The sequence below is a fragment of the Asparagus officinalis genome, chromosome 4 (genome assembly GCF_001876935.1).
Source record: "Asparagus officinalis chromosome 4, Aspof.V1, whole genome shotgun sequence".
Classification (NCBI taxonomy): domain Eukaryota; kingdom Viridiplantae; phylum Streptophyta; class Magnoliopsida; order Asparagales; family Asparagaceae; genus Asparagus; species Asparagus officinalis.
The window spans coordinates 61,376,395-61,403,761 of NC_033797.1; the positions used below are offsets into that span (position 1 = coordinate 61,376,395).

The 27,367-nt window shown below is 36.8% G+C and overlaps 3 protein-coding genes across 3 annotated transcripts; all 3 read left to right on the forward strand.

Annotated features, from left to right (window-relative positions):
* LOC109837563 (60S ribosomal protein L5) lies at positions 5,628 to 9,727 on the forward strand. Its single transcript, XM_020405864.1, has 8 exons — positions 5,628 to 5,741; positions 6,764 to 6,833; positions 6,909 to 7,127; positions 7,223 to 7,302; positions 7,378 to 7,494; positions 8,854 to 8,988; positions 9,121 to 9,290; positions 9,400 to 9,727. The coding sequence occupies exons 1-8, from the start codon at positions 5,739 to 5,741 to the stop codon at positions 9,512 to 9,514; spliced, it is 909 nt and encodes a 302-aa protein (XP_020261453.1). The 5' UTR covers positions 5,628 to 5,738; the 3' UTR covers positions 9,515 to 9,727.
* LOC109838788 (spidroin-1-like) lies at positions 10,800 to 14,248 on the forward strand. Its single transcript, XM_020407215.1, has 2 exons — positions 10,800 to 11,069; positions 13,976 to 14,248. Exons 1-2 carry the CDS (start codon positions 10,800 to 10,802, stop codon positions 14,246 to 14,248), a joined length of 543 nt encoding a protein of 180 aa, XP_020262804.1.
* Positions 14,679 to 25,219, forward strand: LOC109837564. The gene is made up of 6 exons (XM_020405865.1): positions 14,679 to 14,767; positions 14,974 to 15,347; positions 15,619 to 16,751; positions 23,970 to 24,095; positions 24,235 to 24,373; positions 25,056 to 25,219. Exons 2-4 carry the CDS (start codon positions 15,005 to 15,007, stop codon positions 24,036 to 24,038), a joined length of 1,545 nt encoding a protein of 514 aa, XP_020261454.1. The 5' UTR covers positions 14,679 to 14,767; positions 14,974 to 15,004; the 3' UTR covers positions 24,039 to 24,095; positions 24,235 to 24,373; positions 25,056 to 25,219.

Genomic DNA, 27,367 nt, shown 5'->3' on the forward strand with positions numbered 1-27,367 from the left:
GCAACGGCTCCGAAAACTTAGTTAGCCACATGGGCTAATCTTCAGGAGCATGTTACGACGTGCGCTGATTAGGAGGATGCAGTTACGCCCCTCTACCAGTGATCTTAACACGTCTTAAACCCTATAAATAGTCATGGATGGCTACATAGAAAAGGGTTGAAAATTACGACTTGGACTTGAAGAAACATCAGAGATTAGAGTTTCTGCATACGAATCCAGATTTCGAACTTTGACTTCGGTCGGTTAACGAACGTGAGAAGCTTTAGCGATCTTGTTCTGATCGTCAACGGGAGGTAATCTCGACTTAAACATCGAGGGAAGTATCCTTTCGCTACCAAGAACCAACGTTAAACAAAGAGAAGCTAAATTAATCTTCTCTTCATCTGTAATCGAGAGAGAGTATGAGTAATTGTAAGGGTTTCTTACCAAATGATCGAACTCATTTCTTAAAATAAGAGAATCAATCCCAGTTAATTTGTCGACCCTACATAGGGCAAATATTACAATGACTAATAATTGGAAATGTGGGATAAACATGTAATAGACACAGATCGACCCTTGGCCTTATGAGCCATGACTCCAAGTTCCAACCACGAGGTCACCTGTAGGGGGAGGGTATGCTAGTGTGTCTTTGCTTACATGAGTTGGCTAAGAGCCTTAGAGGTCGAGATCATAAAAGAGGAAAATTCTCATAGCAACTCTCATGGACGAGAAACATCATAGAGATGTCAACACGACTCTAGAATATAATTGTGATATTCTATTATTTGACTCATCTTTAGCACCTGCAAAACTTTGTGTATGTTTATAAGGTAACTCATGAGGAGCAGGTGCAATAATGTCTCGTCACCGTGGATAAGTGGCTTGCGATAGATAAAATGTTGCACTCAGTGGGTTCACAAGGCTTATATTGTACCAACGGGCTAACAAACCTTAGTTGTGACAATGACACTGTAAGATGAGGTTGAATTACTACTCTTATGAATTTAATTTTAAAGGAGATGTAAAATATATTGAGATGATAATATAAGATGTGAACGATAGGTGGCAAATGAATGGAAATGATTGATATTTTGGTCTCTTTTATCCTACAAATTCATTGCTACATATCTAATCCAACCAAAAAAGTCAATGATGCATTAATTGCAACTAACATTTAAAATAGTAAATAATAATAATAATAACCTTAAACAAACATGTCCTAGATAGTTTCATTTTGAATGGCCAAAATTTTCAAGGCTATTGGATTTTGACAACTAATACACAACAAGCTAAAAGGTCTGAAGTAAAATGAGCAAGAAATGATATCTTTTTTTAGACTCGAGGGTATACCTTATAATTTTCTTAATTTAGAAATTAACACAAAAAATCTACAAAATAAGAGCCTAACCCAAATCTCCTAATATTATTTCATCAAACCATATATCAAAATTCTAATAGGGAAATTTGCTTTGAAACCTTTTTTTGTATTTTTTTTTGTCCCCACCCTTTGACCAACTCCTTATGTGAAAATCCTAGTGACTTTGCCTTTTTTACTCTCTTCCCTTCTCTCATTCCTCTCTTTTTCTCTCACCAAAATACCCTCATCTTCAACCTCTCATTTCCTTTCTCCTCTTCAACCTCTCATCTTCTTACCCTCCTTCTTCTCCATCATTCTTCTCTTACTTAATCTTGACTTCTTATCATATTTTCTCCTTCATCTTCTCCTTTCCCTCCTACCCTCTTTCCTTCACCTATCTGCCTTTCTCCTTTCATATCCGCCCGTACTTTCTTCCTCCTTTTGACTTCGTTCTCACCATTCCTTCCTCCTCACCTCCTTACTCGACCGTCACCTCTTTCCAACGTCAACTTAAGTTAACAAAAAATAAGCGAAGTTAAAATCAATAACTAAAACATTTGTTTTTATTAACTTACATTTTTTATTAATTTCGCCTATTTTTTGTTAACTCTAATTATTTTATATTATTTTTAAATATTTTTTATAAACTTAATTGTCAGTTATTAACATTTATCTATTTGTATGAACTTTTATTATTTGTTGCTAACTTTTATTTTTAAAAAAAAATTGGCATGACCATGACTTTGGTTTAAGAAAATGATGGAGGGAGAAAAGGAAGAAGGGGTGAAGGAGGATGGAAGCGGATGCAAAGAGAGGAGGAAGGAGGAGAAAGGAGAGAGGAGGTGCATGCATGGAGGTAGAGAAGGAGGAGAGAAATAATGCATACATATTAATGGAAGAGAAGGACGAGAAAACTATAACAAAGTTAGAGATGGAGAAGGAGAAGAAGAGGGAAGCGAAGATGGAAGAGGCTGAGAAGGATAAGAGAGGAAGAGGTAGGTGAGCTGGAGGTGGAGATGGAAGAAGAGAGGAGGACATCAAAGATAAAGTTTGAAAAGAAGGATAGGAGGAGACCAAATATTGGCAGATATAGAGGATGAAGGTGGAGAGGGGGAGTGTTGATGGTTAATATGATCACACAATCAGTTGGATACAAACTAGAATCGGTTTGTTCAATATTGAAGTGGGCTTGCTTCCTTCTCTGACTTTATGTCTAGTTCTTTGAGTTGGGTATCTAAAGGATGTACATGAATAGAAAATACATAAGAGGATGGGTTTGATTCCCCCGTTATACCTCCAACGATCAAGTTAGCTGATGACTTGAGTGAGGTAAAAAAAGAACTGTGTGTTCTTGTAATTGTGTAATGTGTGCGTAAGAGGATTAGATTTGTGAACCTCCTTCATGTTAGAATAGTACTTGTATTTATACTAAGGAGGCAAGGGCAAATTAGTCACTTCGACCTAGAGCAGTAAGGTTGTGGCGAAGGATGGGCTGGCGAAGGATGGGCTGGCAGCCACATCGGTACTTGCTTTACAGGTGTCGGCCAGCGAGTGGATGGAATATTGCTTTGGTATTAAATGAGAAAAGATTAACGGCATGGCAGGGCCCGCATAGTCCGATGAGTCATGAAGACTATTTGAGCTAGAGCCATGATGGCGCATGTTCTATATTAAATGTGATGTTGACACGTTGTCATAGAAATAGGGGCTCGAGACTAAAATAGCTATTTAACTTCGCTGAGAAGTAACGCCCTTTGAGCCGACTTTGTAACCGCCTTACAAGTGGTCGAGTGGACTCACGACGAGTTTTTCAATAGAAGGAGGTCGACTAGCACCGTCTTTCGTGTCGACACTGAGGGGCGTCGTCTCGTCCTGTCGGCTGAGTTGTCGGCCTTGATTATCTCTGGTCGCTAAGAAAAATGTAGCATAGCGTATCGAAGTAGACTTATCAACTACTTGAGTTTAAATTGTATTTTGACAAAAATGGGAACACTATAACAAGGAGGATGATAAAAATGAAGAAAGTTAAAGATGTAAGAGGTTGAAGATTGTAGAGAGACAAGAAGTTAAAGAAGAGCATATTCAAGGGAAAGAAGGAGAGTGGGTGGAGAGATGAGAGGTTAAAGATGAATGCATTTTGCCTAGGGAGAAAAAGAGGGAAGGAGGTGAGAAATGGGGGAGAGTAAAAAGGTAGTTCAATGGCATGTTTAACACAAGGAGTTGGTCAAAGGGTGAGACAAATTTAAAAAATCCAAAAAAGAGGGCTCAAAACAAATTTCCCCACAAAAAACATCCTTTTAATTATATATACACATTTTAGAATGCTTTACAGGCAAACATGCAATTAAATTGTATTTTGATGCAATAAATTGTAGATCACTGAAGGATAAATTCAAATTAAATTTTTTATACAAATATTAAAAACAATATTTGGTGTAGTTACAATTTCATATTATCAAACAAAACCTTAATTTTTATTGGTTCATCCATACCATCCCATCCCATAATTTTCATGTGGGCATGAGGGGAAACTAAGTAACTAATATATTTGCAAATCATACTACCTTTAAAAGTACAAGTTCGGGAAAATCTTTTCATGGTCAATATTGCCCTTGACTATTTGAATATTTTATTTAAATTTTAATTTATTATAATCATAATTATATCATATCCTAATCCTATGTGAACTACTTACAAATCAATAATTTAAAGATTAATAAGCTATAATATATGAAGATTGTAAAAAACCTAAAAAGTTTTAAAAATTACACAAAACTCCCTTAAAAGTATAAAATTACACAAAATATCTAGACATTTCAAAACTTAAAACAACAAACATGAAACCCTCAATATTTTAAAAACTATAAAAACACCCTCAAAAGTTCAAATAATAAAAAAGCACTATGAAATTCTAAGATTTCAAAAGTTTCAAACAACAAACACGAATTCAAGGAATTACTATAAGACACTAAAAAACTAAAATTTGTGAAAAATAACCTCAAAGTTATAAAAATTCTGAAAAACTCCTTCGAAAATTAAAAAACACAGAAAACCCTAAATTTTAATAACTTATAACCAATACATATCAAATCTCAAAATTATTAACAGACCACTAAAGATTTAAATTTTGCAACAAACAATCTAAAGTTTCAATAATTATAAAAAATACCCTCAAAATTTAGAGTTGTAAGAACTACTCTGACATTCAAAAACTTACTACCAGCACATGAAACATGAAAATTACAAACACCCAACTTAAAATTTAAATTTTTTAAAAAATGCTCTCAAAGTTTCAAAATTTGCAAAAGACACCCTTAAAAATTCAAAATCACGAAAAAGCGACTAAAATTTCAAAATATAGCAAAAAAAAAGAGTCATTATTTGATATTCTTTCATTAAGACATGTAAATTTAACTTTTATTTTAAGATTTTACTATCCTTGTTTGGCATCTAAAAGTAGTCTAATTTTATCAAAAAATATAAAGGTGGAGAAGGATTGATAACGTCTCAATAAAAAATAAAACAGAAGGAATGAAAGACATTATTTTCTAAATATTTTATAAAATAGGTTTTTTTGGAGTCGATTAGGAATTTTTGTAAGGGATTTTCATAAACTTTTTTAGTACTTTTATATGATTATGTGGATGTTTTCATTATATAAAAGTATACTAGATTTAGTATTAATCTTTATTTTATAATTTTTTAAAGTATATCAAGGATTAGGAACAAACTCCATATTATCTTTTGTGTCATTTTAGCCCACTTTTAATCAATCATCTTGTCTTATGAGCTTTAATTATCCATTTTCCTTTTAGAACGCTATTTTTTGAAGTGTTTTTCACTTTTACAATGCTATATTTTCTCAGTTCAAGCTTGGTTTCATGTCGGTCTCAATGACATGATAATTCAAATTGATTTCGAATTACATTTTTTTTCCTGTCAATTCAATTATCAATATAAAAATTTAAATTGGGTGTAGTTCATTTAAACGAATATTAAAGAAAATAAATAATCTCAGTGCTAAAGTTTAGATATATAAGTAAGCAAAAACCATCAAAGTGAAACCGATGAACAAGTTTTGGTAAGGAAATAAACCAAATATATTTAATCACGATATTTGACCACGTGCATAAAACTTAGTAAAGAAAAAATAAGAGGGAGAAAAAGGATGAGAAAAATAAAGCAAGTCTGAGCCCAGTACGGCCCAGACACGGCCCAGACCGGACCCAACTATAGGAATTCGGCAAATCTCAACCGTTCGCTGAGCGAACTAGTTATAAACCCTAGATCCAGATATCTAGGGTTTTATATAAAACTAGAACCCGCCGCTTCCCTAAAATCCCTTTCACGCTCTTTCTTCTTCATTCTTCGAAGAGAGAGCTCACGAAGAGGAAGAGCAATGGTAAGAGATCCATCGCCATCCCTTATTAAATTTACTAAATTTATTACTTGGATCTTTCTCTATTTGCCTACATTTGTCTCTAGGGTTTTATTCTTAGATCTATTTCTCATACTTAAGTTCTGTAGCATTCTTTTTTATGATTGTATCTAAACCGTGACTTATTAGATAAAAGAGAATCAAATGGGTTCAGCGTATAATTCTTGTAGATCTTTAGTCATTTAATCTGATATATAGTGTTGGTGTTGGGGTGTTCCTCAATAGCGCTTCTTGCTTTTTTGGAGCTGAGGAATTCCAGTATCTTTTGACAAATTATTATTATTATTGGTATTTACAGAGAGACTACATTATAATGATGATCAACTTCTTGATTATTAGACTGTTAGTTACACTTCTGTTCGGTCTCATCATTGGTGACTAGACCTTACATTATATTTTAGGATTATTTGCTCTTAAATACCCTAGAAGTTTACTCCAATTTTAGTTCAACAAAATATAAGTTTGATGCCCCAAACTTAGCAAAAAAAATTAACTTTGATACCTCAAACTCAAGAAATTCAAGCTTGGGAGTGTGAATGTTAAAATTCAAGTTTAGGTGTGAATGTTAAATTTTGTTGAACTTTGGGGTATTTTGTATTAGGGCAACTTTTTTTCTTTGGGTATCCAAGTTAAAATGAGGCAACTCTCTAGTTATTTGAGTGCAAATTACCCTATATTTTATCATGCTAAATCACTTTGTATGTGTACAGAAAATTAACATGATGCTATTTGTTCACATGTTTGGGTCATAACCATTTAATAATAGCCAATAATGGATATGAGATGGCGGCTCATTTGCTAAATGAGCTACCGAGAGATAGCCTTGTTGTGAGGCCTATCTTGTTAGTCACATCAAAAGGTGGGGATCTCACCATTCCATCTCTTAGCAGCTCATTTAGCAAAATGAGCCGCCACCTCATACCCATCATTCCCTTAATAATATTAGTCTCATATATTTGACTTACGCTTGTCACATGAATTTTTAGGCATTTGTCAAGGCCCAGAAGTCCAGGGCTTACTTTAAGCGTTTCCAAGTGAAATACAAGAGAAGAAGAGGTACTTGCCGTATTTTATTCTGTTCAAACTCCTTTTTTTCTGTTTATACTGAAAATATCTCTGTTGGTTGTGCAGATGGGAAGACTGATTACCGGGCACGTATTCGTCTTATCAATCAAGATAAGAATAAGTACAACACCCCGAAGTACCGATTTGTTGTTCGATTCACCAACAAGGATATTATTGCACAAATAACATCTGCAAGCATCACTGGTGATATGGTTCTCGCTGCAGCTTATTCTCATGAGCTACCTCGCTATGGGCTTAAAGCTGGTCTTACCAACTATGCTGCTGGTAGTTATACAATGTTTTAAATGAGCATTTTAATAGTTTCTTTCGATTTAATGTGTGGTATTTTCATACTATAACCTATGTTGAACAAAATTTAGCCTACTGCACTGGACTTCTGTTGGCTCGCCGTGTTCTCAAGATGCTTGAAATGGATGCGGAATATGAGGGGAATGTTGAGGTAGTGTTATTTAATAGTATTCACTTTCGCATGGGTAGGGCTATAGTTTTTCTGACATACTTATATTTTCTTTAGGCTACTGGAGAAGATTTTTCTGTTGAACCAGCTGAAAGCAGGAGGCCCTTCCGTGCTCTCTTGGATGTTGGTCTTATTAGGACAACTACTGGCAACCGTGTATTTGGTGCTCTTAAGGTACAACTTTTACTACCATATCCTTAAATCCTTCATTGATTCACTACATTATGTATATTAAATCAAATTTAGTGACTCCATGTTTGGCCCAAATGTGTCATTTAGTGAAATAGTGAAGTCATCTGTTAAATCAGTATAGTAATAGGTTTATTGAACTTTAGAGGGACGGAGATGAGCACGTTACATAATCATGTTAAATGGTAAGCGGAGCCATGATTGCTAGTTGTCAAGAAGATTGGTATCCCTTTTGAAAATGATTCAATGTGAGTTTTGTGTAAGAAACACAATTTTTTTCTTCATCCCTTCTCGTCTTTGCTGCAACTACATGTTAAATTCCTTTTCTAAGTTTTGTTTTTTGATAATTTATGTCATACTAGTTTTTTTACTGCGTTTTTTGGGAGGATCTTTTTCTCCACCATTGCGAGTAGTTATTTTGCCATTACCCTGATGTTTTTTTTACTTCTAATTGCAAATTGCTTTTTCTAATCTCTTGATGACAATTACTTAATGGACATTTAACAAAGAAACTAGAGTTAGGCATGAAATGTTTAGACTACTATACTAAGTTGAGGCCTGATTGTTGGACAGTAAAAACACAGCTTTCCATTTTTTTAATAAGTCACATCGCGTTTATAAGAAACATGACTTTGAGCTATTTGGGCATCTGCAAGATTTTTTTTGCTTAGTTATTTGAGATGATGCTTGTTTCAAAGATGAGGTTTCTATCCCATCAAATAATCCCGATGCTTTCTTTTTGTTGTTTATCCCTTACTCTTTTTTCCTGCAAGTACATGTCAGCATGTTTTAGCTATTAGTTCGATTTTCCTAACCCTTATCACAACTTTTTTGGGGGGGCCTATTACGCTAAACCATATAAATTCGCTTTTCTTCCTTAATGCTGAAGGTCCTTCACATCTGTAACTGTAAAATGCTCTTATTTGTTCCCTGAATTTCTTATGTATGGAGAAGCAACTAGGGATTAGGTTGACTTAACTCATCTGTTAGAATGAAGACTAGGTTAAACATAGAGAACAAGTTCATCCTTTATTTCCTCTGCTATGCATCATACATTATAAAACCACACACATACTGCAACTGTTCAAACATACCACGAGTATGACCGTTTTAATCTGCAGACAATTCGAGTTTAGCACAATTTCTCGTGTTGCAATGCATAGGATAGGGCTTTACATTTGCAGGTTATTTGTATGATTCTGAGAGTACTGGTACTTCTCATAACAATTAACATATATCTAGAAATTTTCTGTAGGATTATCTGATAGCTATTTTGATTCTATAATTTTAGTCGACACTGTGTCAACAGTGGTTTCTTACGCTCCTATTTTTTTTCTAATGCAGGGAGCACTTGATGGCGGCCTCGACATTCCTCACAGTGAGAAGAGGTTTGCAGGTTTCAAGAAGGATGAGAAGCAGTTGGATGCTGAAGTTCACAGGAAGTACATTTTCGGTGGCCATGTTGCTTCTTACATGAGGGTAAGACCCAAATCTTTACTTTTTAATTCCCAGTTGTATGTTATTTACTTGTGTCTCCTTGAGGCCAGCGTTGACTGCTCATTTGCTTGTATATTCTTTTATCAGATATTCACCTTGTGATTCTTCTTGCAGACACTGATGGAGGATGAGCCTGAGAAATATCAGACTCATTTTAGTGACTACATCAAGGAGGGAATTGAAGCTGATGACATGGAAGAGCTTTACAAGAAGGTGCATGCTGCCATCCGAGCAGACCCAACTCTGGTGAAATCCACCAAGGAGCCTCCAAAGGAGCACAAGAGGTGAAATCCTGTCCTTTGCTGATATAAGATCGTTTGCTGATATAAGATCGTCGATACATTCTTAGTGCCCATTACTGATTTATTGCTAATACTGGATTTTGTCTCACAGATACAACTTGAAGAAGCTGACGTATGATGAGAGGAAGGCCAGGCTTATTGAAAGGTTGAATGCCCTCAACAGTTCTGGAGGTGGTGATGATGAGGATGAAGATGACGACGAGTGAAGATCCAGTCAAGATTAGCTCAATTTTCATAGCATTTTTTTGTATCAGTTCTGTTTGCTTTCAACTCTACAGCTACTGTTAAAGTCCTTTGTTTTGGCTAGGGGTTAGTGATAAGCGTAATATTAAGTTTGTCTGGACTTGCTTAATGACATTTCAAATTTTGACTGTAGCCATAATTCTGGCATGTTTCGGAAATTTGATTAGTTTTCTGAAGTTTTGGTTTTTCTTATGCAGTTTTTCTTTCTTCAGTTCTGGTCCCTCTTGTGTGGTAGATTCATTGCTTTTCTTAGTGTTGGAAATTTACTTCGGTGGATTCTATTTGTGGCAAAGATGGCTGTCCTCACTTGGGTTCCTAGTTTCATTACCTTATGCAGTTTTTCTTTCTTCAGTTCTGGTCCCTCTTGTGTGGTAGATTCATTGCTTTTCTTAGTGTTGGAAATTTACTTCGGTGGATTCTATTTGTGGCAAAGATGGCTGTCCTCACTTGGGTTCCTAGTTTCATTACAGATTCATTCAATAGCTGAGATTATAAGACAATTAATGCTGCATAAGGGTAATCAGGTAAATTTATCAGCTTCCAAAGAGAGGTAATTAATGTGACTGTTGAGTTCCCCAAAAGTCACACCTCTCTCGTACACCCCCCATCTTTCTCTCTCTCCATCTCTTCTTATTCAGACCATCACCACCGCACCCATCAACTCCTATCAAGCGCCGACCGTCGCCTCCCATGAGCTCGACCTGTGCCGCCTCCAGCTCGCCGCCGCTCCCCCACCGCCCTCGCCTGAGCTCGTCCCCACCCTTGGCTGCACCGAACTCCTCCCCAAGCCGCCCTCCTCTCTCGTCGCCCACCTCCAGCGCCACCCATCGGCCGTCCTCATGGCCATCACCACCTCCGAGCTCCGCCATCTCGAACCAAATCCCCGCCTCCGACCTCGCCCTCATCCCCTCCCACCACGTCAGCTCCGACAGCAGCGCCTCCACGTCCAGCTACCGCCGCTCCAACCTCCTCGACGACCTCCGCCATCTCGATTCACAGCAGTGAATCTGGATTCACAGCAGTGAATCTGGATTCACTCAGTGAATCGCGATTCACTGCTGTGAATCGAGATTCACTGATGTGAATCGAGATTCACTGATGTGAATCCAGATTCACTGCTGTGAATCGAGATGGCGGAGGTCGTCGAGGAGGTTGGAGCGGCGGTAGCTGGACGTGGAGGCGCTGCTGTCGGAGCTGACGTGGTGGGAGGGGATGAGGGCGAGGTCGGAGGCGGGGATTTGGTTCGAGATGGCGGAGCTCGGAGGTGGTGATGGCCATGAGGACGGCCGATGGGTGGCGCTGGAGGTGGGCGACGAGAGAGGAGGGCGGCTTGGGGAGGAGTTCGGTGCAGCCAAGGGTGGGGACGAGCTCAGGCGAGGGCGGTGGGGGAGCGGCGGCGAGCTGGAGGCGGCACAGGTCGAGCTCATGGGAGGCGACGGTCGGCGCTTGATAGGAGTTGATGGGTGCGGTGGTGATGGTCTGAATAAGAAGAGATGGAGAGAGAGAAAGATGGGGGGTGTACGAGAGAGGTGTGACTTTTGGGGAACTCAACAGTCACATTAATTACCTCTCTTTGGAAGCTGATAAATTTACCTGATTACCCTTATGCAGCATTAATTGTCTTATAATCTCAGCCATTGAATGAATCTCAATCCAACGGAGTGGATAGGTTTTTAGTTTTTAGGATAGTGAGGTTTGCATTTGAACCTCTCCCTATACAAAATTTGTTAGAGAGTCTATTACTAAAAAACGACCATCATATATACCCAAAACCCTATTTCATTTTCTACCAGCCTATTCTTCTTTTTCCCATCCCTGTTCCGCCGCACACATTTAAAAAAAAAGGAGAGAAAACTAAAACGACGACTTCAGAGGACCTTGGATTCAAATATTTCATTTGATAGATTAAAATCTAATTAGATCGATGCGGCAGCGATTTACTGAGCAAGGGTAAATTGGGAAGGAAAACCTCAGCGCATGAACGGAAAGAAAACGAAGAAGAATGTCATGCCTCTCCGACTTCGCTGTCGCCGATCTCGGAAGAAAACTCAAGACTCTCCTATATTTTTTTTTGTCCTCCCTAGGAAGACACGCCGGCGTTTGCTGCACCATAACCATGAGCACCTCCGTCAATTTCACAGGATTAGAGGAATGCAATCGATTGGTTCCATTTTTTTTTTTTTCAAGTCCAAATAAACTCCGTTAAATTTATGTTGGGGGTTTAGAAAGCTATATATAGTATGCGCACAGCATGCTACTTATGGCTGGCCAAATGGTCTACATAGGCAAATTAACTCTGTTAAATTAGTGGTTGATTCCTCAATTAATTAATATGAATTAATGTTGATTAGGAGTTGATTTAAAGAGACGGCAAGGATCTCTGCCTTAAGCTGCTTCAATCCTATTTACACAAATGATTTTGGCATTAGCTATATCACAATTCTTCTTCTCCACCGGTTCTTGAGTTGGACGTGTTTAGGCTCTAGCGTGCGGTACACAGTCGAGTAATCTAGTATTTGAAATTCTTGATCTCTTGTTATTCTAGTTTTTTTAGATTTATTTATATATCTCACGGAGACTGGTCGATGTTTGAACCGGCTAATAGAAGGTATTGCTAACGGAGAAGCCGTCGCCGGAGCTTCGGAGGGGCCGGCAAACATCCGGATTGGAGGCGCCCATCCCCGAAAGCCGCCAGTTAAGAAAGAGGCGGTGATTTTTTTTTTTCTTTTCCCTCCGGTGTAATTAACAGAGAGATAAAGAGAGAGAGATACGAAGATTAATTAATGTTCAGCTTTATTTTACCTATCTACCCCTCCATAAATTAAAGCAAGATATCTATTGATTGGATCTTAATCTATCAAATGAAACATATGCATCCAACGGTTTAAAATTTTTTGGTTGTGTTGGGTATCAACTCAAACTCTAAGTTAGTATAGTGTTTTTAATTCTTTGCATAACTTTATGAGAATTAGATAGGGTTAGAGATCTATCATGATTAGGAGTTTGGGTTTTATCATGATTAGGAGTTTGAATCTTATTCTAATTAGGACGTTAGGCTAGAGATAGAGTTTTGGTTTCCCTATATATATTCTTCTATTGTTGAAGGGAAAAAAAAACTAATAAGTGTAGAGAGAAAGAGAGAGAGTGTGTGTGTGTTTGGCGGTCTTTCTCCGTGCAAAAGATTGTAATTTGGAGATGATAATGGATTGATTTTGATCCCGTGGTTTTTCCCTGTTGTGGGTTTTCCACGTTAAATTTTGTGTGATTTTATTTGATGTGTTTGGTGACTTTTCGGGTTTTTACGAGATCTAAAAATCCCTATAGATCAGACAAAAGGCACCATCCACTCAAGTGGATAATAGAGTGGATAGTACCTGTATGTAGATCAGACAAAAGGCACCATCCACTCAAGTGGATAATAGAGTGGATAGTACCTGTATGTGTGCGTGATTGAGTATTAATTAAGCATGGCTTTTTGATTGTTCATGTTAACCAGAGATGACCGTGGAGAGATGACAATGATTACACTGCACATTGATTATTACACATTCATTACTTCTACACCGCTTACATTAGTTCTATGCTATGAGAGAAAAAAGCGTGGGGATCTAAATCTCTTTAATTTTTATCGTGGGGTCTAATTTCTGTTACTTTTTTTTAAAAAATTTCATGACTCATCAAGAGTTTAGGAAAGTATAGTGTAGTTATCATTAATCTTAAACAAAAGATTTATTTCTTATGATTATCTTCTTCCTCTTTGGTTTCCTTACACATTACGTACTGTTTTTTTAAATTCATTTCGAATTTTTCTTCTTTTTTATTTTGAGTTAAAGTCCGTAAACAGGCTCTATCTTCTTTGCAACATTGAGTTATAATTCTAGATAAATATTCCTTTAAAAAATTCTAGATAAATGGTAGTTAGCAATAATGTACAGTTTGTAATAATAAAAAAAAAAAAAAGCATAATATATTTGAAAGAATAGGTTTAATGAATGAAAATCTGACCATAGGATGCTTTAAAAGCAATTGGTCCTATTGATTTGTGTAGTTAAAAAAAAGGAATTTGAGATTACCATCAAAAAATAAGAAAAAGAAAATGGGGAAAAAAAGAAACTCGAGAGTGTTGTATATGTAAGCTTTCAACCCCTATCAAGTTGTTTTCGGAGAATTTTTTAAAAAAAGACCGTTTTTAAAACATAATTAGCAAAATCTATCATTTCCCTAAATAATGAGCAAAATCGACATCTTTTTGGCCACGTCATCAAGACTGACTAAAAAGAGTTCAATTTTGAAAAAAAACATCTTTAAAATACATGGGACTACTAGTCCCACGTAATTAAATTGCTAATTACGAAACTAATTAGGCTCAAAATATACACGGTCTATTAGTCATGTGTATTCATTTCCCTTTTTTTTAATCTCAGCCGCCATTACCCCTCTTTCCAGATCTCCTGCCTCCCCTTTCTCCTCAATCTCCTCTATTGCGGTGGTCGAGGGCGAGGGCGGTGGTCAGCAGTCAAGGGAGCCTTAAGAGCAAGGGCGGTGGTCGAGGGAGCCTCGAGGGTCAAGGCGAGGGTGGCCTTGAGGACAGAGGTCAAGGGCTAGGGTCAAGGGCGAGGGCGGTGGTCGAGGGCAGCCTCGAGGGCGGTGGTCGAGGAAGCCTCGAGGGGGAGGGCAAAGGCGGTGGTCGAGGGTGAGGGTGGCCTCGAGAGCGACGAGGTAAGGGCGGCGGTTGAGGGAGCCTCAAGAGTGAGGGTCGAGGGCGGCCTAGAGCGGTGGTCGAGGGTGACCTAGGGCAGTGGTCGAGGGCGAATCGGATGAGAGAGAAGAAAGATGAAGAGAACGGTTGGAGGAGAGAGAGCACGGGTTGAAATTTTTAGTTAACCAACTTAAATACACGTGTATTTTAAAGATGATTTTTTTTAATATCGACTTCTTTTTTGTCAATCTTGATAACATGGCTAAAAATAAGTCGATTTTGCTCATTATTTTAGGGAAAATGTCAATTTTGCTAATTATGTTTTGAAAACGGTCATTTTTTTAAAGTTCTCCAATTGTTTTCGGACATAATGCGGATCGGGTCAGAACCCGACCCAATTCATCCGCGATAAATGTGCAGAGCGACGACGAAGGTTAAGGATCAATCAATGTAATGAGCGGAGAACCTTTTTTCTACAAGATTTTTTTCCTCTCTTCACTGCGAGTGAGGTCGATCGGTACGCTTCTTCAACTTAAATTTCCAATTATTATGAATTAAACATATATTTATCATCATCAATCATACTCAAAACCCGTAAACCCTAATTTCTCGACTTATTAACCTTAGCATTATGGATTTTTAGGGTTTCATTTCAGTACCGCTACCTGTAATTCCCCTATTTTATCGGTGAAATTTGATAATAATTGTTCGTGATCTCATTAGGGTTGAAGGAATTTGAATTCTATAACAGAGAATGGTTAAACTCTTCTTATCGCCACCAGTATATAGTGACTTAGGAAATGAAGGCACAGCAAAAGAGAGGATCTCTCTTTTGCAGAATCTTGAATCAATTATAGGGAGAGTGATAAAATCTGGTGGTAGATATGAAGCTCGGATTTGGCTCTGCAATAGCATTTCAAGCATCCATACTATTGATCCTCGCGATCAGTGTGGCCTGTTTGTTGATATATTGAGATCTAAGAACTCGAAACAAGATGTGGCTCCTCGAGTTCTGCAAATGGTTTTCGAGAAGAGGCCGGAAAAAGTGGGCCCTATAATTGCAAAGCAAAGTTACATGCTTGAGAAGTTTTTCAAAGGTAGTTCAACTTTTTCCATCAATGCTTCTTTCTATATGAACATGTATTCATTTTACATGTTAGTTTTCATTTATTATTTAATGCTTATGTATATATTTTTTCTTTTCAGGTTTGTTCTGAATTTGTTTATTATTTCACCCTTATGTAAATTGGAGTCATCGGACCAAAGTTTAAGAGAGTCAAGAATTGTATGCTTGAAAATGTTAGCTAGTCTCAATGGTTATGCTGACTTGAGAGTAAGTTAGTCAGAGTATTATGTGTGTATGTGCAGGAAACCAGAAGCGCATATTGCAATGGTTCGATAATTTTGCAACTACTAGTGAATCTGGGCATAAGAAAGGAGCTAGAGCACTATCCCAGTTTGCATTTGTGAACCGAGATATCTGTTGGGAGGAGCTTGAGTGGAAAGGGAAGCATGGTCAATCTCCGGCAGTTGTTGCTACAAAACCCCATTATTTTTATGACTTGGATGTCCTCAAGACTGTAGAAAATTTTCTTGAATATGTACCAGATTTCTGGTTATCAGATGAGCTTGCCGAATCTGTTAAGGATGGTGATATTTTGAACCTTGATGTGAAATACTTTGTAGATAAATTTATACAGTTGATGTATGAGGAGAAATTAGATGATATCTGGACAGTCATTGAGGATTTTCTTGAGGAAATTGAATTTTCATTTCTATCACAAAATCTCCTCATTTTGTTGGATGAGAGCAGTCTCCTTACTTTTTTGAAGTCCCTTGGTAGGCTGATTCGTCTAAATGTGAAGTGCAAGGAATATGGCTACCCGTCTTGTTGGCTTGAAAATCTTCTTTCAAAATGTAATGATTTTATGTCACTTGATGATTTTCTTTTGTTAAATGCTGTTGTCTCTCATGGGAGACAACTGTTGCGTGTCTTGGGTGATGAAGATCATGAGGAAGAGAAGGGGAATTTGGAGGATCTTTTGAGAAATGCAGTAGTATGTAGTGATGCTGATCATTGGGCTCTCATGAAAGAATGTGCAGACATGAAAGAGCAGGTGGCAATAAAATGGGCGGGACTACAATCTTGGATTATCCACTATTACTTGTCAAAAGAATGCCGAACTCAGCAGTCGTGTGAATCATTGTTTGTTGAAAATGGAATAAGTTTCCGCAAGTCCGACGAATATTCATTAGTGAACTCAGATGGTTTTTCAATGCTATATAGCTCAAACAGTGACGGAGAAGGCGTTGCAAGAAAAGGTGGTGTCAAGAAGAGAAAGAGAGATAGAAAGAAAAAGAGGAGAAAGAGGTATGCGTCTGAAGATAATAAAGCTGAAGAACTGGTGGAATTTGAAATGTTTGGTGGGTGGCAAGGCTTGCAGTCCGGAGGGAGTAGCTGGTTTCTGTCGACAGATGGTTTTTCCTGTGCATGGAACACTGTATGATGATCTTCCCCTTTTCTTTGTGCATTATCTTGCTAACTTTTCCTTCTCAATGTTTCTTTTGCCTTCATAAGAAAAAAAATGCAGTACATCTCGACATTATATGTTTAGGATTTTTTGGTATTGTAATGTTTATATAATTTGGGGCAACATATAACAGTCTTATTACTCTATTGGAGCTAGATGAATGATACAAGTACATGTGAGGGTGAAGAAAGTGGTTATTTTCCTTGAGGGGAAAAGGTGGTGAAGAAGAGAAAGAGAGATAGTAAGCATGTTCCTTTTAGGACTTGCTTATTGAACCTTAAAATAAAACCAAAGGTCATCAAGTTACATCTTAGTGAAATTATGGATGAAAATAGAATGAATTACAAGCAATACCAATTCTTATATGTCTAATATATCCCTTTTAGCTGTAGCTGAAGCTGATACACAATTTTGCAAAATAAAAAATTATTATTTAAACAATCATGTGCCATATGAATCTTAGTTTCTAAGTTTCCATGCAGGTTAAGTTTTCTTTGTACTTATTTGATTATGCTCTCTGTTTGTCCAATTGTTTGGCGCCAATGGTCATGGATATTATACGTGCTGATCCTTGATAAAGGTAGCATTTGACAAGGGTTTTCACATTGATCATTGACCTAAATCTGAGCTGACCAGAATGGACCTATTCAGCTGCCTAAAAGTTAAATGTGAGACTAAATATAGACCAGAGCAGGTTCTCTCTGAAACTCATCTCACCCATAATTGGTGCACAATCTAGAAGTCTGATTATGCAGCTGCATAACTGTGTGGGGAGGCAGAGTGTTGTGTTGGTCTTATACTGCCCAATAATGCTGTCAAACGGCTTATTGGGTTAGAACTCAGGGAGTCCATCTGCGTATTTAATACCTTTTTGTGTCTTATTAGCCCAATTATTTTATAGATTTTTCACGTTATAGAAAAATATTTGACCTTGTCATTATTTCTTTTCTTGCTTTTCTTGAGTTTGAAACCGTTAGGCTTCGTTTCTGTTTGATTTCAAGTCTGAAGTTATGTTATTATTTTTGGTACACGATATTTTTGACAACATGCAATCTGAGAATTTTCAAATGTTTCTACAACTGATATATATTTAATATATAATAGAACAAATGAAAAAAATTGTAATCGCATATTTTGATTAAATGATTTTCTGATTAAATAGTTAAATTAATTGAGTACTTAGCCTAAAAGGAATATCCATCCCAATAGAATTCTTATTCCATGAATACTTGGTTTCCTAATAAAATTATAAAGTGATCTCTGAATTCCTATCATCAGCAAGTTTATATATTTTTTGAGAAAAGCTATGTGATATGAAGTGTCAGGCTTGACTTGTGCACGGGACTTGTCTTGTGCATAGGTCGTTGCTATGGTGTTACTCGTATTTATGAATTTTTGCTACAGTTCCATCGATGTGTTGCTATCTACTGGACTTCTTGATGATGTTGATGCACAAGTAACTCTTTCATCATTTCACTTATTGTTTGATGAAGATTATTATCTCTATGAGGAGGGGTTTGGTCATTACCTGTGGCCATATTTCCTTATAAATAATATGATGTTTGGGTCAACTATTGTACAAGAGACAAGTTCTAAGCTAGTCACATATATGCAAGTTATTATGAATTCAATCATTGCTCACCAACATAACACAAGTCAGTATTTACAAGCCAAAAGTATATTAGTGATATTTAACTTTTCAATTCATACACATATACGAGTATATGGGTTTACATATATACATGCATTTCTACCAAAAAATGACATACATACACCAAAAGTGTAACTAAGAAAACCCATATACTGTTTTACAAAATTGTTCTACTAACTAAACTTTACTCCATCAAGGAAAATGAGCTGCAAGAGGAGCTAGATTCCTTATCAGTTAACTCGGTCTCCTTTGAGTCTTGGCCACTATCAGAATCGGATAGGATCTGGGTCAACACCATAAGTCACCCACCCATCAAGATCAAGGTCTACATCTATACTAGGACTTCTTGACTCGCCCTCAGAGAAGGCGAGTCCGTGATCATCACTGAAAGTCCCGGCCACATAGGACTCAATGCTAGAGGAGTCAGATGAGATCATGATGACTTCAGAGGGTGAGGACTCTATCGGAACAACCTATACTACTGGCTCATTGTCATTAGAGGGATCAGCCTCAGACTCTGAATAATCTACTATAATGACATTAACCTCTATTGACTATACATCCGAGAAGTCTGGCGTCGCATGGTCAACCAATATCTCTATCTCATCGAAATCGTATTCCCGGTCTTTTAGGTTGCTCCCAAGTGCTGTCTATTGAGGTCATGGAGCTAGACTAGGTATATGAGAAACTTATAGATGAATGTATCTCCGCCATCCTACAAAAGGGGACCATCCATCAGCGCACTAAAATAAAAGAACAAAAAATAAAATAAAATAAAATAGTTAGGTGTTAAGAAAATACTAGAAAAATTCTAAAATGAAATAAAATAGCTAAACCCCACATGTACCTTCCTTAAGATACCTAAAAGGCCTCAATATATATATATAGAGAGAGAGAGAGAGAGAGAGAGAGAATCTTATATAAACTTAAGTGGATAGGAGCTAGTCATCCACCAATTTTTTATCCATTGATGTTGTTTTGGGATCCGTGAAAGATATGAAGAGTCTTTTGAGATTTGTGTATCTATCTCTTGATGGCACAAATCTAAAGACAATGAGTGGATAAAAAGTTTGGTGTACAATGCCTCATATCCACTTAAGTTGACATAAGCTCATCTCTCTCTTTCTCTCTCTCTCTCTATGTATATATGTATATATATATATATATATATATATATGTATATATATATATATATCTCTATATATATATATATATATATATATATGAGAAAAGTGAATCTAAGGTGACACCCTAGGCTCCCACCTAAGAACGCGGCCTAAAATCACATCATTCCCTAATATTTTTTTACGATCTGCTCCGTTGAATTTGATCTACACGTTCTTAAACCTAAACACACCAATTTTGGGGTGAACCCGTCGTATTTTGACCATTCATCTACTCGCTGTAATTTTAACGGTTTCGAATGAATAGAACTTTTTGGACGACTCAAATATATATATATATATATATATATATATGTCACATAATTGATCCATACAACAACACTCATCTAGCACATATACACTATGCTAATGCATCCTACAAGGCTTATAACATCGAAACCTAGGCTCTGATACCACATTATTGTCACGTTCTGAAATTACAGCAGAAATTCATAAATACGGGTAACATGACAACAACGACCCAAGTCTTGTGCATGTGTCAAGTCTGACACTTCATATCACATGATTTTTCTCAAAACATATATAAACCTGCTAATGATAGAAGTTCAGAGCAAAAAGCAGAATGTAGGGCGCAGCGAAAGCGTGATGGCTTGACAGCAAATTAGGAGCCCAGCTTAAATGATTGGGAATATGATTTCGATGAGATAGACCTAAAAGAGATATTGGCTGACCGTGCAGCGCCAGACTCCTCGGATGTAGGTTAGTAGAAGTCATTATAGTAGATTCTTCAAAGGCTGAGACTGATCCCTCTGATGACGATGAGCCAGTAGTAGAGGTTATTTCAATAGAGTCATCACCTTCTGAAGTCATCATGATCTCATCTGACTCCTCCAGCATCGAGTCTCATATGGTCAGGACTTTCAGTGATGATCAGGGACTCGCCTTCTCTAAGGGCGAGTCAAGTAACATTGGTATAGATGTAGACTTGATCTCGATGGGTGGGGGACTTGTGGTGTCGACCTGATCCTATGTCCGAGTCGACTGATAATAAATCTAGTTCCAGCAGCTCATTTTCCTTGATGGATTAAAGTTTAGTTAGTAGGACAGTTTTGTAAAACAGTATATGGGTTTTCTTAGTTACACTTTGGTGTATATAGGCCACTTCTTGGTAGAAACACATGTTTATATGTAAACACATATACTCGTATATGTGTAAGAACTGAAAAAGTTAAATATCAATAATATACTCTTGACTTGTAAGTACTGACTTGTGTTATGTTGGTGAGCAATAATTGAATTCATAATTATTTGATTTGTGTATATGTGACTGGCTTAGAAATTGTCTCTTGTACAATAGTTGGCCCGAACATTTTATTATTTATTATTATAGGGAGATATGGCTGCAGCTAATGACCATACCCCTCACAGAGATAATGATCTTAATCAAACAATAAGTGAGATGATGAGATCTGGAGTTACTCGCCATCAACATCAGGAAGCCCAATAGAAAGCAACACACTGATGGAACTACTGCTCTGATACCATCTTACTGTCCACCCCAAAACTGCAACGAAAATTCATAGATACGGGTAACGCGGCAGCAGCAATCCATGCACTAGACATGTCTCATGCACGAGTCAAGCCTAACACTTCATATCACATAGTTTTTCTCAAAACATATATAAATTTGCTAATGATAGAAGTTTAGAGCAAATTGTAAATACCGATTATATATACGGTTTGCTCTAAACTTCTATCATCAACAGATTTATATATGTTTTGAGAAAAGCTATTTGATATGAAGTGTCCGGCTTCTTGTGCATGGGTCGTTGCTGTTGCGTTACCCGTATTTATGAATTTTCGTTGCAGTTTCGGGGTGTGACATGATCGGTCAATTTTAATCAGCAAAAACACAGACTGTAGTTAGATAGATTGCAGGAATCTCTATATTCTATGGAAATTCCTATGATTTTTACTTGTGATTATAAAAATAAATAAATATTTTGTTCGATTCAATTAAGAATGCTTAACAATTGATCATCACAGTCACTGTTATAAATAGCGATAAATAGCCCCGCAATAGCGACGCTAATAGCGTTAGTGGTCCCTTCCCGTGATTTCCCGCGACGCTATCGCCCACTACGCTATCGCGTAATAGCGGTGACATATTACGGAATATGTCTGTTTACAAAAACGGCCAATAGTGCATCATAACGGTAAATAGTGAGCGATTGCATTCAAAATTTGCTTCTTGACTGCTATTTAAAAGCGGTTTGAGGCTTATTTTTTAAAAATTAAACTCAACCCTTGACCATTGCATTCTACCGTCTCCTGTGATTTTCAGCATACTCCCACCACCTCTCATAACCTCTGGCACCTACCTTGATACTTTCTCTCATCTCCTTCACCGTGAGCTCCTTAGGGCACTCTTGTCACCGCTAAGCTTTTCTTCTTGAAGACGACTTTTTGACTCCTCCAGTCATCTTCGGTGTTACGTGATGGTTATATGTCTATTTTATGTTTAGGATCTCTTTAAATCATCCAATATGTACTTTTAGATTTTTTAGATTTTTCTTTAATTTTTTTAGTATTTATACATATCTAAATTAGACCGCTATTTGACTTTGTGTTTTTTACCGTTATTTTGCTGCAATAGCCCGAAATAACCTTAGCGATGCCTCACCGCTACGTGACACTATCCACTATCGATAACATTGATCACAGTGAAGTAAGAATTTGAAGCAATATATATAACATAGATTACTCCAACAAGTTACATGCATAAGAGAATATAAAAATACATATCCTTTTATTTTCTATAAAAAAAATAGTTTCAACAAAAGAAGGTAACATGTCAAAATTGGGATTTGAGTTCAAATTTTTTGTACAAATAAAATCAATGAATTTGAAAACATTAAACTACACACGTATGCATATACATCCATATATCAAGAACGTTGGCTAATCCGGCTAATTTGAGAAGTAGAAAAACTAGTGGGGACTCAGAAGGAAATTTGAAAAAGTTCAAAAAAGTGATGGACCAGAACCCAAACTTACTCTCAGTATGTATTATAGATTTGGTATTATTTACATTTTGGAAAAGAGAGTGAGGCATTCGATTGTTGTTTTCCAGCAGTAATCAGATGCATATGTCACCATTTAGATCTTTTCCTACATGAAAACAGAATTTTAATGCTTGTCTGCCTCTTCTTATTATGGCTCGCAAGTTTGGCTTTTCTGTAACATTCCATTTAATACATTGAAAAATATTTTGCATCTAAGCATGGTGATGTCGTTTATATGGGGCAACCCTACAATTCCTCAGGTTTGTTATTTTGTTCATATTAATGAGGAGACGCCTGTTGCAAATTCCACATTGCAAAGAGTATTTCTTACTTGGAACAGAGGTCTCGACTTGAGACCTCCCCTAAGCAAATCTCGCGTTACAGATTTGCTAGCCTTCCTTTGAGTACATTCCAAATGTTTGAGCTACCAACAGTGATGAGCAGATGTTATCACTTCTTCATTTTCTTGTGATTTCTGGATCCCTTTTTGCCTTTCTTTTTTCCACTTTTTGAACTTTTTCTGTTGACATGCTGTGAGTAGAATAATTGAAAATTCAGCATCGGGTTAGGGAAGCAGCATAACTGCTGTTGGTGGGGCAGTGGCCTTCACTAGCAACTGTTTCTGACTGTGGAGTGTGAACAGGTAAATTATTATATTCATAAATAACCTGTTCCCTTGCCAAAAGAGTAATGCCTAGTGCTTAATTAGTAAAAAGATCCATGGTATTATTTTGATTAGGGTTAATAATATGTGATCAGTATTCTATTTAATACTGATTATTTAATATGCTTGCATTTTCTTAACATTTGAGATATTTTAGCATTTCAAACAGTGACTCACCCACCCACTCACCGCAAAAATGCGCATACAGCGCTCTGTGTAATAAGGCATTATGTGCTGATGCATCAAATGGTACTTGAGTGCATGCATTAATACTCACACATGTGCGTAATCAATAAAATAACATTGTCAGTTCTAACGAAAAACTTGGACATGCATAGAACCTGACTCCTACCTGGACCATCTTCATGATTGAGCAGTTATTTGGGTCCAAAACCTAACCCAATGTTCCGTTATTGATCCAGCTCTAGTGATACCTGGATTCAAAATCCTGCCTGCAACAGGCCTACAGATAATGCAATTTGAATTGAAGTGTCTGCAAAGTGATGTTCTTGCAATGATTACTTATACTGACTAATATGTTTTGATTAGATGGAGACTTATTTCTATCTGAGAAATGTCATTATAACCCTTTATAGTAATTGGTTGCACTAGATTATGTGCAGAAATTTCTTATTTCCTTTTTGTTTTCCTGGAGTTCAATGGTTGGTACTGAATATTATGCAGGCTGATTTAGCAGAGCACCTTTCTAGGCACTGCTTTTCAACGTGGATGAAATGGGTTTCCTCAAACTAGCAGTTACTTCCAACAGATTTTGTCATTGGATGACCCATTATAGAAGGGGACAGCAAGGTTTCTAGCAATACCTCTCTTAGCCTCTCTCTCTATCTCTTATAAAACACATGAGCACAAATGCTAGCACCATATTTCCGTCGAGATGTGTGATTATTTTATGAAATACTAAAGTGCAGCCATCATTCCAAACATGCAGGATTGAGAGCCACCATCTTTTATATGATCCTCTCTTTTGTCCTGCCATCGATTTTAAAGCCCAACTTAATAGTGCATGATTCACGACTATGCTGGAGTTTCAGGTCTTGCATTGCCTAGTGCTCAAAATGACTTCCTAGGTAAATTGTTTGGTGTCTCTTTCGATAAATATTCCATTGAATAGTTTATTTATGTGTTCAAGAATGGCAAGATCAAGGTACCAATGCTGAACCCTGCTCTCTAAGGATTACGTGAGGAGCTGAAACAACATAATCTCCAGTTGTTTTGTTTTTGAATCTCTACCCTTTAACATGAAAACCTCTTAATCAGATATTTCTGAAGTATGGAAAACTTTGCATGGTATCTTGAAAATTGGATCGTAGAATGAGGAAGAGTAGCTTGGTTGCATGAGAATGTCAATTTTGTGCAATTTACTTTTGTGTTTAAATGGTCATTTTACCTTGTAAGAATTGACCCGGTGTTCTGTACTGCAGTATAGAGTTGGATTTAGTACATAATTAATTGACCTGTATAGTTACAGCAGATATGGTAAGATGGCTCATAGACTTTCACATTCCTGGGAAAATCCTGTTCACACATGTAGAACCTTGACATGACAAACATGTTTAACAGATCCAACTAAATGTCATTGTTAGAATATGTAATTGTAACCTTCAACCTTAGCACAAGTTCGGATTTTTTCGTGTTAAGAGAACAAAATTGTAATCCTCAATCCTCATCACATTTTGAAGGATTTCGCTTGGCGGAGGAGTCTATATTAATTATGTTGTACCCACTTTTGCGTCTGATTTGCAATTGCAGGTTTGAGCTTTGAAGGTTCGAGTATGTTCGTGCTGATTGCTTGAGGCCATAAACCATCTGCAGTATAAGATGTTTATGTGATGATGCTTGTCTTGTATAATCAGGTTGAAGCCATCAGTGACTAATGGAGATCCAATGAATTTCGAGTAATTTCACTTTGGTTATGCTGCTTGCTTCTTATGAATCATATTTTTAAGCCCAAGTCCAATGTTAGCAAGCAATATGATCTGATCACGATGAATTCAGACACGCTAGTTTACAATATTTTTCCTTACATTTTGTTACTCAGGGGAGGATCTACATACAGTCCAAGGGGGGTCACGGCCCCCCCAAAATTTGGGGGAAAAAATTAGAGTGCTCTATTCTTTAAGCCCCCTCAAAATTTTGGGGGGAAAAATTAGGGTGCTCTATTCCTAATTTGGGGGAAAAAATTAGTTTGTGAATATTAATTATTTGAAGATTTTTATGTATATATTAATAGTAAATATATTACCATGAGTAGCAACAAGATTAATAAAGGGGGTTTCATTGAAATTGGAAATTTATGGAGAGGTATTTAGCGAATGGGCAGAATGAGCTCGTGGTCATCAAGACATCACCATTGGGCATCATTATCGATTAGACTTTCTTTATGTCGCGATCGATTCACAAATGCAAGAAATTAATGTGCGTTTTAGTGAAGATGCGACAGAATTGCTCATGCTTAGTTCTGCCTTAAATCCTCAAAATGCATCTGAGGCTTGAGAATACAAGATATATGCAAATTGGTTGGCAAGTTTTATGCACAAGATTTTACAAGTGAAGAAAAAGAGAGTTTGAAGATGCAACTGAAACATTATGAGCATAATGTAGTCAAAGGGTCAGACTTCAAAACTCTTTCAACCATTTCTGAGTTGGGTCAATGGTTGGTAAAGACTAATAAATCTGCTACATACGACCTCATTTCTAGAGTGATCGTACTTGTGCTTACTCTTTCAGTTTCTACCGCTACTGCAGAACGATCATTCTCAGCTATGAATATCGTCAAGACTAGACTTCGAAGCAAAATGGAGGATGCTTTCCTCTCCGACGCATTAATGGTGTTTATTGAAAGAGAAATTGCTAAAAGTCTAAGCATTGATGCTATCATTGAAGGCTTTGAAAATGTTAAGGAACGTCGAATTCCTTTTAGTTAGAGAAATTTTAGTTATAAAAAAAATAGATGATGCTTATTTGACTATTTTTTATATAATATTTATCTTCCTTTTTTGAAATATTTTGGAGATATTGATGTTGGCTATTCTACTCGTTTTATGTGGGTTGTGGTATATCTCTTGTGAATAAAATTACATTAAAAAAAAATTTTATCTATCTTTTGTACGCGGCCCCCCAGAACTAAAATCCTGGATCCGTCCCTGTTGTTACTAAACTAGTTTTGTTTTCATCTTATGATATCAGAACCCTGTTATACAAAGAACTTGGGGACATTCTTTTTATCGTAGAATATTGTAGAATAGCATACCACCCTTGCTTACATTGAGACGCGTACTGAGACTGACCTTTGTTACTGTATTTCAATAGTATACTGCTGACGTTATCATGGAGATTCAGTTGAACTGGAAGTAACTGGGTAGTGCATGTTTAAGAGCCTCTTGTTTACTTTTGGCTGAGATTATTCCATGAGTTAAAAAATGAACCTGGTAGATGTGATGATAAAGAATATCTGAGATATTGAGCTGAGATTATTCCATGAGTTAAAAAATGAACCTGGTAGATGTGATGATAAAGAATATCTGAGATATTGTTTTCTTATTTATTTGATATATATGAGATGAACCTGGTAGATGTGATGATAAAGAATATCTGAGATATTGTTTTCTTATTTATTTGATATATATGAGGAGTGACTTCTTACAACATTAGGTCCATGTTAGAACTTTCTCATCGCCAAGTTATCAATTTAAAGTATATAAATGGTTCTTGCTTATGAAGAAAAGGGTGGGGGGAGAGCGCGGTGACGATTTTGTAATTGAAGAAACCTATAGATATCCGAAGCAAAGTGGAAATGATTCCTGAAAGTTGCCAGCATTCTTGACTTCTATTTTTTCGACTGCACGAGGGCCAAATCAAAGAATTTTATTTAAAACTATCCCCAGAATCATCAAAATGGCAATTTCATTCTAAATTAGTGTCAATCCTCAAACTCATCACCATCCTAACCTAGGAATAACACCAAGATGGATTTCTTCAGAAATAACCAAAGTATACTTAGCCAAGTTAATTATAATTAAAATAATCAACCTTAAACATTAAAATAATCAATCTTTATCTTT

Bases quoted from the DNA above. Each gene is read 5' to 3' on its own strand.
- LOC109837564 (XM_020405865.1), top strand. From the start codon at position 15,005: ATGGTTAAACTCTTCTTATCGCCACCAGTATATAGTGACTTAGGAAAT. The intron at 15,348-15,618 runs GTAGTTCAACTT...GTGTATGTGCAG, and splicing joins GCTTGAGAAGTTTTTCAAAG to GAAACCAGAAGCGCATATTG. The intron at 16,752-23,969 runs GTATGATGATCT...AATATTATGCAG, and splicing joins TTTCCTGTGCATGGAACACT to GCTGATTTAGCAGAGCACCT.
- LOC109838788 (XM_020407215.1), top strand. From the start codon at position 10,800: ATGGCGGAGCTCGGAGGTGGTGATGGCCATGAGGACGGCCGATGGGTG. The intron at 11,070-13,975 runs GTACGAGAGAGG...TTTTAATCTCAG, and splicing joins GAGAGAGAAAGATGGGGGGT to CCGCCATTACCCCTCTTTCC.
- LOC109837563 (XM_020405864.1), top strand. The intron at 7,303-7,377 runs GTAGTGTTATTT...TATTTTCTTTAG, and splicing joins AATATGAGGGGAATGTTGAG to GCTACTGGAGAAGATTTTTC. The intron at 8,989-9,120 runs GTAAGACCCAAA...TTCTTCTTGCAG, and splicing joins ATGTTGCTTCTTACATGAGG to ACACTGATGGAGGATGAGCC.